The sequence below is a fragment of the Prionailurus bengalensis genome, chromosome E1 (assembly GCF_016509475.1).
Source record: "Prionailurus bengalensis isolate Pbe53 chromosome E1, Fcat_Pben_1.1_paternal_pri, whole genome shotgun sequence".
In the NCBI taxonomy this organism is placed as follows: Eukaryota; Metazoa; Chordata; class Mammalia; order Carnivora; family Felidae; genus Prionailurus; species Prionailurus bengalensis.
In genome coordinates this window covers 40,647,192-40,657,273 of record NC_057347.1, presented here as the reverse complement: position 1 = coordinate 40,657,273, position 10,082 = coordinate 40,647,192, and the positions used below count along the sequence as shown (strand labels likewise).

Here is a 10,082-nt window from a genome sequence, read left to right as displayed (position 1 = left end):
CCACCCCACCTTCTTGCCCCTCAATAAACCTCCCCCCCTCCACTTTCATTCTTTGTACTTCAGGGAAAAGGCCAAGTTTCAAGCTGCAGAAGCTGGGATGTCTGGGTCTCACACACACGTTTCCATGTGTGGCTGCAGCCTCTTAGTCTCGTGGAGGAGGAAGCACATGGCCTCTGCCTGCTTCTTGCCTCCCTCCGGACCGATTCATTTGGCAGAGGAGAGCCAGACACACAGAGCTAGGAGACCACCTGGAATGAGAGTGAAGTGTCAGAGCTGGGAAGACCTGTAAAGATGATTTTACAAATGGGGAAACAGAGGCTGGAGAGAGGAAGAGACTTGGTCAATGTCACACAACCTGTTAGCGGCAGATCCAAACCTACTGCCACACGGAGGGTGGGCCCACCTTGGCCTCTGTGCCCTCCAGCCTCTGGCTTCCAGAAGATGGGTAAGCCAGTTGTTGGGAGGAGATTCCTTGGGTTCCAAGTCCTCTGAGCTACATCTGGAGGACAGAGGACCACCCTTGCCATGCACCCACTTCTAGGCATCTGGAGAAGGTGCTATTGGGGTGCCAAATCCAGAGTGGGAGCTCTGCCTGCCCACTTCCAGGCAGCTGCCTGTCCAGCCAGCTCCCCAGGGCCTGCAGAGGCCTGCTGCTCCAGCTGGCAGCTGCCCCCACCAAACATCTGGCTAGATTGGGCTGGGCTGGACTGGAAGGAGGGTGGTCCTGGGTCCTTAAAAACCAGGACTGAGGTGCCAGCGAACAAAACTGGAAGGGTTGGCCTAAGTGGAGATGCCCTAGCACCTTCTGTGAGCTCACGTGCTGTGCCCCCACCTTGTGTCCAGTGGCTGCAGCTGTCCCCCCTCTCCCCCCCCCCACCCTGCTGACTCTGACTCTCTCCCCATTTGGCCTCTGCCTTTGAGGCCCTGCATCCCAATGTCCTTCACTGCATGTTGCCTCCTCTTGCTTTTTGATTCTCCTCCTTTTGATTCTTTCTCTCTAGGTGTCTGTTCTGTCTCTGGTTCTTTGATTCTGTCTGGGTTTCTCTCCGTTTCCTTGTGCCTCTGTCCTCCCTTTGCAACGCAGTGGGGGAGGAGGAGGAGCTTTGGAGCTTTCCCAGGATGGGCAAAGGCCACCCAAGGGAGTGAAGGAGGGAAGGGTGTCAAAGTTGGGTTGGGGGCAGAGGTGATTGTGGTCGTGGCTCCGGATAACACAACTACCCGGAAATGTCAAATTTGGGGTTTCTTTTTGCTTTCAATCCTCTGCTTTGGTCTCTGCTATTTCCCACCACAAAGCACCCTAGTGGTTTTAGGGGCCCAGACTATAGAGGAGAAAACTGAGGCCTCCGGGATGGGGTTCAGGAAGATCAGAAACTTTCTAAGGTCTGGACTGAGTTGGGATCCCAGGCCTCTGCTAATTGCCTCTCATTCCCAATTCCAAGACATAGCATTACATGGGCAGTGAGGAAGGATTTTTAAAAATCACACGGAATACATTCCCTAAAGGAAGACTGACCATAAAATATTATTAGGAATGATGATAATCCCTAGCCTCGTTTGTAGTTTGCACACCACGCATACAGCCTGAACTGAATCGTGGCACGTTGACGTGCAAACATCGTTGTACTGATCTTTGCAACAACCTCAAAGGGAGGCAGAGTCACATTCATCCCCTTGGATTAGTCCAGAAAGGAGACCTGTCCACAGCTGTCTGGCCAGTAAGTGTACAGCTGACACCGGGACCCAAGTGGACGGCCCCACGGAGAGGTCTCGGGATAGCCTTCCTCAACTGCCGGCAACCCCAGCACACGCCACAGAGGGAGGACGTCTCCTTTGGCTGGGCTAGTCCATCACGGTTCTGTGGCACGGAGTGAGGCACACCGTCTCCATGCCAGTCCGTTCCCCTGCTCTGTTGACCTGTGCGTTATATGAAGATGGGTTTAAGTTTATGGAGGAAGGGAAGAGTCATCCCGAGTCCCGTTTCTAGCCTGCCCTTGGAAACAAGGTTAGCCCAGAAGGCTGAGCTCATGCCCCCTTCCCTGGGGAGAACAGATCAAGGTCACCTTGACCTAACTGGCCCTGGGGGTGGAGGGAGGCGGTACAGAGATGTCTTTGTTTCCTCTGCTCCAAGTCCCTTCTTCAAGGAGAGTTCCCATCTTGTGGGAGCCAGAGGGGAGGCAGAGTGGGGGTGAAGAGCCTTCCCAAGAAAGCTGGAGGCATTCCAGGAAGTATCTCTGTGCCGGCAGAAGGGAGCTGAAGCCTTGGGCTTAAACCTCCGGCTTCTCCCACCGCCCCCACCCCCACCCCCACCTTGCCTCTGCTGGGATTGTCTGCTTTCTCTCCAGCCCCGCCCCCAAAGCTCCTGGAAAGGGCGGGGGCACAGGCCCACACTCAGCATATACAGCACCCCTAAGACCACTGTCCCTGCCTCTCCCGTCTCCATATCCTGGTACCTCCCTGTAGAAATGCTGTCCCCAGCTGTTCCCATTCTCATCCTTGGAGACACAGCAGGACCAAGGGTAAGTAATTCTGTGTGAATCTGGGGGAGAGGAAGGAGTTGCTGGGTCCTGGGTGAAGCCTGTCTGCCCTTCCTGCCTCTGTCCCTTGTCCTCTACCCCTCTTCAGGGAAGTCAGTTTACAGTGAAGTTACCAGAGAACACAAGGCCATCCTGCCTGAGGCACAGCGACTCTGCTCTGTTTCTGAGAATAGGGGCGGGAGGGGTTCAGGACTCACTGGGTGGGTGGGAGGGAGAGCCTGTCCAGCTGCCCGGGCCACCTGCCCAGGGAGAGCCACCTGTGGGACAAGGAGAAGAGGGGGTGCGACGTCTGTGCTTAGCACACATTTCCTCCCCAGTCGGGAGAACAGGATGGAACCCAGCCTTTGCTGTTCCTTCTCACTACACAGAAGGGTCCTGGAGCCCTGGAGCCTGGGGGGTGGAGAGAGGAGAGGTGGGCACAGAGCTGGGTCCCCTAGCAGGGCTGCCAGCTGTCTTGAGCAGAGCCCTGGCTGGAATCTGGCTCCCATCCTGTTCCACGAAGACCACCAGGTCTCTCTTCTCACTCACCTCATTTCTCCTCCTTCCGGGCCAACAAGAAATCTCCTGTGCCTTAGCCAGCCCAGTAGCCGACCTCAAGCCCTCGGAGGGACATTCGGGAGAGGACTCCTTCCCTGCTACCCCCACCACTTGGCCACTTTCCTTAGTTATGACTAGAGGGGCTTCCTTTCTCCCTGTCCCTGGTTCTCATTGTTCCCTGGTGTATTATGTCACAAACCCACCCACATCTTCACTGCCGACTCCCCTGCTCCCAGCCTCCAAAATTGGCTCCCAAATGATGTCCAGGCCAATGCTCCATCCCTGCCTCGCTGGCTACTGGCCTGCTCTTCTTTTGGTGCTGAAATCCACCCTACGCATGGGCCTTCCCTTTACTCCTGCTCCAGTCATGCAGTCCCCTAGTGCACTGGCCTCTCTCACTCCAAGCTATGCCCCCCCTCGCCCCCGCCATTCCACCTACCTGGAATGCCATCCTCCCTTGGCCATCGGGTAACATCCTCCCCCCTTTTCATGGGGGTCAGTGTGGTGTAGAGAAAAATGCAAAGGCTTTGGACCTGGTACAAAGCCTGCTCTGCTGTGTGACTTTGGGCAGGTTAGTCCGCCTCTCTGGGCCGAGCCACCTCCTTTGTAAAAGAGGAACAGCAAGACCCATCTCGTAGGATTGCTGTGAAGGATTGTGAGTCACAGCGATGAGCACCTAAGAGGTGTTCAGGGACCCTGGCCAGTGGAGGTAATAGGCATTTTCTCCTCTGCTGTCCTGCAGCTCTCAATCCTGTACCTCAGGCCGCTTCTTGTGGCTCTTAACTAGTTGCTGAAAGGGCTGTGTTCCACTGCTTGGTTCCTAGTAGAGGCTTCACAGATATTTGTTGGCTTAGTGAAGTTCCCTCAAACAGGACAGGGCTTCTCCACGCCCCGACACCTCCGGGGTTCCCTTACACTAGTACAGACCCCTGCTTCCCTTTCACACATCCTGACCCACAGCACCCGGAAGGCTCTCTCCTCTCTCATCCTGGCCTCTGCCAGCTCTAGTCCCACTTGACCTGCTTTCCTGCCCATGGCAGCAGCAGCCGCCGCCTTATCCTTGTCTGGTGCTGGGCTGACTTTTGAGTTCTTTTCTTTTTTTTTTTTTTTTTTTAAGTTTATTTATTTTTGAGAGAGAGAGAGAGAGGCAGAAGATGAGCAGGGAGGGGCAGAGAGACACAGAATCCGAAGAAAGCCCCGGGCTCCGAGCTGTCAGCCCAGAGCCCGATGCGGGGCTCGAACCCACGAACCATGAGATCGTGACCTGAGCCGAAGTCGGCCGCCTAACCGACTGAGCCACCCAGGCGCCCCTTGAGTTCTTAATCCTACCCAGCGAGCCAGCAAGATATTGCCTGGGGTGACGCTCTCTTCTCTCCTCTGTGTCAGCCCTGCCATCTCCGGATAATGCAGCATTGCCCTGGAGCTCTGGATGGAGAGGGAAGGCTGACCCTGTCCCAGAAGCCAGGTGGGAGCCCCTTCGGCTTTCCAGAGAGCCAGCCACCCCTTTAGTTCTGGCTGGAAGGGAGCCCAGGTAAGTGAGGGGCACAAGGGCAAGACAGAGAGTAAGTGAGAATCCCCAGGCGAGTCTAAGCACCTGCGCCTCCATTGCTCACATCCCATCTCCCCACCCTCACCTCACCCCCGTCCCAGGCCCTCCTGGCCCAGCAAGCTGGCTGGGGTTGGGCTGAAGGAAGGAAAGAGAAACACACATTTATCAAATGCCTTTTCTGCAAGCCAGCCATGACGCTTAGTTACTTTCACAAACATTGTCTCTCCACTTTCTTCACTAAAAGAAAGTTCATTTTCCTAATGTTTTAGTTATTTCTTTAAGTTTTATTTATTTAGGTAATCTCTACACCCAATATGGGGCTTGAACTCATGACCCCGAGATCAAGAGTTGCATGCTTTTCCAACTGAGCCAGCCAGGGGCCCCTTCCTAATATTTTAATAGGTAGTATAGCGCATGATATAAAACTCAGACGATTCAAAATGGTGAAGAATTAGTCTTTCTCCTTTCCTGTCCCCTAGATCCCCTCTGCAGGAACAACCACTATTACTCCAGTCTTGTAGGCATCCCAGAAAGATTCTATGCATTTGCAAATGTCTATTATACTTTACTTCCCATGACTCACACATGAGGGAAAATGAGGCCCTCAGAGAAGTGAAGTACTTTGACTAAGGTCACACAGCTGGTAAGTTGGCAGAGCTGGGATTTGGAAGCAGATCTAACTGAAGAACTCAGCTCCTTTCACCGCCCACGCTCTGGCAGAGGTAAGCCCTGGCATTGACAAAGCCTCTCCTGAACCACTGGCTGTGACAAATCTCCATTCTAAGGCCCTGGAGATCTGCCTTCCTGTCCGTTGAATGTCCAATGCCTGTATTGACTTAATAAGGAGGAGTCATGCCCCTATGAAAGAAAAGTTCCCACAAGGGTCCTTCCTTCTGTGTGGCTGGTGGTTCCCAGGGACAGCCTGAGTCCCAGGGTTCAGAGCATTCTGGAGAAGGAAACCACACGAGCACGGGTCTCTAACTAGAGGGGGTTGTGGCTGTGGTTTCAATGATGTTTCCAGAAAATGGCCTACGTTCTCCCTGGGGGCAGGCTGGGCTGAGGGAGGTGTGAAGCAGGGAGCTGTTTTCTGTGGTAGCCACATGCTTGTCCTCCAGAGCAAGGGAAGGAGGCTGAAGTCAGTCCCCGGTTGAGAGTAGGCTGGACATATGGACAAGGGCTACCCACCAGACTTCCAGGCTCTCCCCAAGCGTCGTTCTCTCCTGGGTCAGGACAGGGTTGGCTAAGAGATGACCAACTCTCTCTCCAGTGGATGTCACTACATCTCTGGGTATGTCTCTGAGAACTTTCTATATGGGCTCTCTGTAGGGCTTTCTGGATCCTAGCTTCCTGTTCAGTTTCTTTCTTTCTAGGACTCCTTCTGTGTTACGTCTCAGTCTGGTGTCTCCTCCACATAGGGGACTATGTCCCTGAGGCCCAAGAGAAGAAGCTCTCACCTCATCCGGATTGGCAAGTAGGGAGAGGTAGGTGTTAGACCTTCCTTCCTCTCAGGTTGACAATGTTCTTGTTTTGCTGAGGTAGTCACTCAGAACGTTCTGTCCTTCGTGTCTGTGCACACAGCCAGCCAGATCTAGCTTTGTGCATAGTGGTCAGTCAGAGATGGGTTATGAGACGAAGGAATAAAGAGGTGTACCTGCCCCACCCTCCAGGGCACCCTGCGGCTATCTGTCAAGGCAGCTGGATCCAGTCCTAGACCTGACCGGTCCTAGGAAGAGAGGTGTAAATCTTAGCCTTTACTGAAAACAGTAATAGTAGTTAACAGCTGTATAGTGCTTTAAGGCATTTGAAGCCCTATACACATATTACCTCACTTAATTCCTACAACAATGCTACAAGGTAAGTCCTATTACTATTACCACATTACAATGAGGAAATTGAGGCCAAAAACTTGCTTAAGATCACACAGCTCGAGGAGTTGACAGCAAGTCTGCTTTTAGATTCTTTGCTCTTAATTACTACACAGTCCTCCTGGTTTCCATTTCTACTCCTAGAGTGGAGAGTTTGTTCCTCAAATGTTTATTGGGTGTCTGCTCTGCGCTGGGCAGGGGGTGGATTTAAAGGTACATGGGATATCGTGTGCTGGCAGGGGTAGAGAGACATATAAACAAGAGATTGTCCTTCAACACTAGAGGTGCCATAATAGGGGCATGAACATCAGGGAAACAGGGGGAGAGAGGTTCTCACTGCCTGGACCAACTGTCACCGAAGGCAGGAGGTACATTCCAGGCAGAGGAACAGCACGCGTGCAGGTGCAAAAACTTTCGAGAGAAATGCAGTGTGCTCAAGTGTTGAAACATCTTGCACAGTGACTGCCAGAGAGGTGCCAGAATGCTCAGTGCTGGTGCTTCCATCCAGCTTCCTGCTCCAGCCTGTCCTCCTGCTCCAGCCTCCAAATGCCCTGCACCAACTCTGGGCAAAGCACTGTGCCAGGTGTTGGCCCAGAGTGTGGGATAGAAGCAGTTGCCTGGGTGGGGGAGAAGGACTTTGTGATCGGCTACAGACACAAAGATCTTTGTGGCTGGTGTTATTCTGGAGGGGAAGGGAAGGCTGCTGGGAAGAGCTGCCAAAGGAGGATTATGGGAGAACTTGGGGCCTTGCAGATCTTGGTCATCTCTGGACATGAAGATTTGCAGACTGTAGGGAAGGGAAGCTCTGGGTGTATGTGTGGAGTCCTTCTCCTTCTGCCCCTGCAGCTAGGTTTCTGGAGATCTGACATGCCTTGCTTTGGTGCTGGCCCTTGGCGGGTTGCCAGGGAAACGGTTGGCCAGCTCCAGAGATGTAGCCAGAGGAGAGTGGGTGACTCAGGCTGCCTTCTCAGATACCACACCCCCTCCCCATTACATGGAAAAGGCTCTCAGAGACCCCTTTCCCTGGATCTTACAAAGGTGATGGTGCTTATTCTTCCTTCTCTTGATAACGCAGCCAGTCCCTCCCCGAAGCTCTAACTGGCAGGAGCGAGCAAAAGTCCCCAGGGAAGGAGATGGTGTCAGACGCCCCTTCCCCCCGCCGCCCCCCCTCCCCCATTCACTCTGGAACAGTGGACCTATCCAGTTGACTTGGGCGAGTGTAAACTCCCGCTGTGTCCATTCAGGCTTTCCGCCCGGATGGTAAGCGGCAGTTCTGGCTGAAACGCCCTCCAGGGAGCAAACCCGGGATAATTATTGATGGGGCAACGGTGGACTTCTGACCTGGGCCTGGGAGGGATAGGACCCGGAACGTGGGCCTCAGCCCGGGGGAAGGGCGGGTGGCGGGCCGCGGAGGGGGGTGCCAATCAACGCGACCACAACAGTCTGGCCCGAGCCCTGCTCGTGGTGGTCGAGTCGACCCAAACAAAGCAGCATGTGCTCGTGGCCCCGGGGGACCCGGCTCGGGAGCCGAGAGGGGACGCCACCCGTCTGAGCGACAAGGGGCTGCGCGTGGCGCCAGCGCCTCCCCCCCCCCCCCCCCAACCCCTCCGCTCCCAGCCCCGCGCGCCGAGGGGTTCCGGGTCCTTCCAGGGCGGCCGCGGACCCGGTGCGAGGGACCACGGGGCTCGCGATCGCGCGCCGGGCGGAACCAGGAAGCGGCGCGCGCCGGCGCGGGGCGCGCTCGGGCCTCGGTGCGCGAGCGGCGCGCGCGCCCCCGCGGGTCCCGGCGTGAGGAGACTCGGCGGCTGGAGCCGTCACCCCGGGCGGGGACCCTGCGCAGGCGACTACGCGCGGCGGCCCGGCCGAGGGAGGGAGCGAGCGAGCGGGCGGGCGGCGGCGGCGGCGGCTGGCGCCCGAGGGGCCGAGCGAGGTAGGAGCTGCGGGGCGACTCCCGGGCTCGGGGCCGGAGAGCGAGGCCGGGGAGCCCGCCCGGGCGGGGCCCCGCGCCCCGGCCGCCCAGACGCCCGGCAGGGCCGCGCCGCCGCCATCGCTCCGCGGGCCGGGAGGCGGCCTCGGTGACTGCGCGCCGGGGGCTGGGGGCTCAGGGGGCGAGGGCGCTGGGTGCGCGCGAGGGGCGTCGTGCCGCGGCGGTGGCGGGCCGAGGGTGTGGAGTGTGGGGACCGTGCGGGCGCGTGTGTCGGGGTGGGCGTGTGAAGGGCCCCGGCGCCGACCCCCGCCAGCGGAGGGGGCTGCTGTGGGCCACCTCACACCTCCGGGTTGCAGTGCCAAGTAGCCGCTGGCGTCCCCTTGCTTTTTCTCCTTTTTCGAAAGAAGGATCTGCGACTCCCGGGGGTGGGATGAGCTCGGGGGGTGCCCGGTGGGGTGGGAGGTGTTCGCCTAGCCTCGAGGAACAGTGCCTTATAAGGAGTCAAGACAACAAATACGAGTGTTTCCATACGGCTCTGGGGTGCGGGATCCCACATCAGGACCCGCCAAGGCCCGGACTGGTGCGTGTGGCGGTGGGATGTGGCGTGCCCTTTTTTTTTGCTAGCCAGGGCTAAAGAGTAAAAAAGTGCGCCTGGTGTCGGGGTAGATATGGAGAGTCGGAAGGGCAGTCGTGGTGTCACAAAAGCTGGTCTGAGGCTGAAGGAATCTGGCAAGATGGTCACGCTGATCAAAGAGGAAAGAACTTGTGTGGAGCAAGAGGCGTTTGCAAACACTTGTAGCCAGCAGTGATGGAAAAGGCGAGGAAGAAAAACAAGTGTCAGCTTTTAGGAAGATGAGATTAGTGAAAACCACAAGAATGTTAAAGGCAAAAAGAGATAGCGATCCTCTCTTTCCCGGAGAACCATGCCCAGTTCTTTTTCTTCTTGTCCCCCATGCTCCTGTCAGACCTTTATATCAAACAGATAGTACTGAAAGTGGGTCATGGAATGTTAAGAGCTGGAAAGGACCCTGGCAATGATGGCGCTCTCTTTTATTGTACAAATGAGGAAACTGAGGCCCCTGGTAGATGGAGAAGGTGATCTGCTCGGTTCACGCAGCTGTGCAGTCGTCCTGGGACTGAAATGTCGGTCTGAGGACTCTTAGATCAGTGCTCTGCCCAAAACCCTATGGAGTAGTGGATTTTTGCCTAAATACAGTTCCATTAATTGTCTCTGGAATGTCCTTGGGAAATGCCCCTTGAAAGGGCCGTGTGTCACCAAATTATTAAACTGAGCTTTATGTCATTTTCTCAGTCTTCAAATGATGTTTATCATCCACTGATATCTTAGGTTTCCAAAGTGGTTGGATAGCTGCCTGGGCCATAATAAGCTTTCAGCTGTTGTGTATATTACCTCAAATAATTCTGTTATTGTTCGATGAAGATAATATAATGTTGCCTCTTTCTTCAACATTCTTCTGTTATGGTTCATTTGTTTATATTGTATTGTTTATATTTAATGGCTGTTAGAAAACAATGCATTTTATTTTGTGTACCTTTCACATTTTTCTAATTTGATGTCGTAACACCGTGAACATTGGATCAGTTCTGATCATTTCACATGGTGGAATCCTATTGACTGACTTTATATCAAGGCTTTGGGTTTTTTATTT

The 10,082-nt window shown here is 55.1% G+C and overlaps 2 protein-coding genes across 2 annotated transcripts in view; one reads left to right on the top strand and one right to left on the bottom strand.

Moving 5' to 3' along the window:
- Nucleotides 1-7,862: 7,862 nt before the first annotated feature.
- On the bottom strand, nucleotides 7,863-9,366 carry LOC122484680 (basic proline-rich protein-like). Its single transcript, XM_043582640.1, has 2 exons — nucleotides 9,340-9,366; nucleotides 7,863-8,822 (listed from the first exon to the last, which is right to left on the bottom strand). Exons 1-2 carry the CDS (start codon nucleotides 9,364-9,366, stop codon nucleotides 7,863-7,865), a joined length of 987 nt encoding a protein of 328 aa, XP_043438575.1.
- Nucleotides 8,269-10,082, top strand: part of STAT5B (signal transducer and activator of transcription 5B) — a 65,038-nt gene continuing 63,224 nt past the window's right edge. Inside the window, exon 1 of the mRNA XM_043584506.1 lies at nucleotides 8,269-8,415. The gene's annotated coding sequence lies outside the window, so the exon portion shown is untranslated. The remainder of the gene's footprint in view (nucleotides 8,416-10,082) is intronic.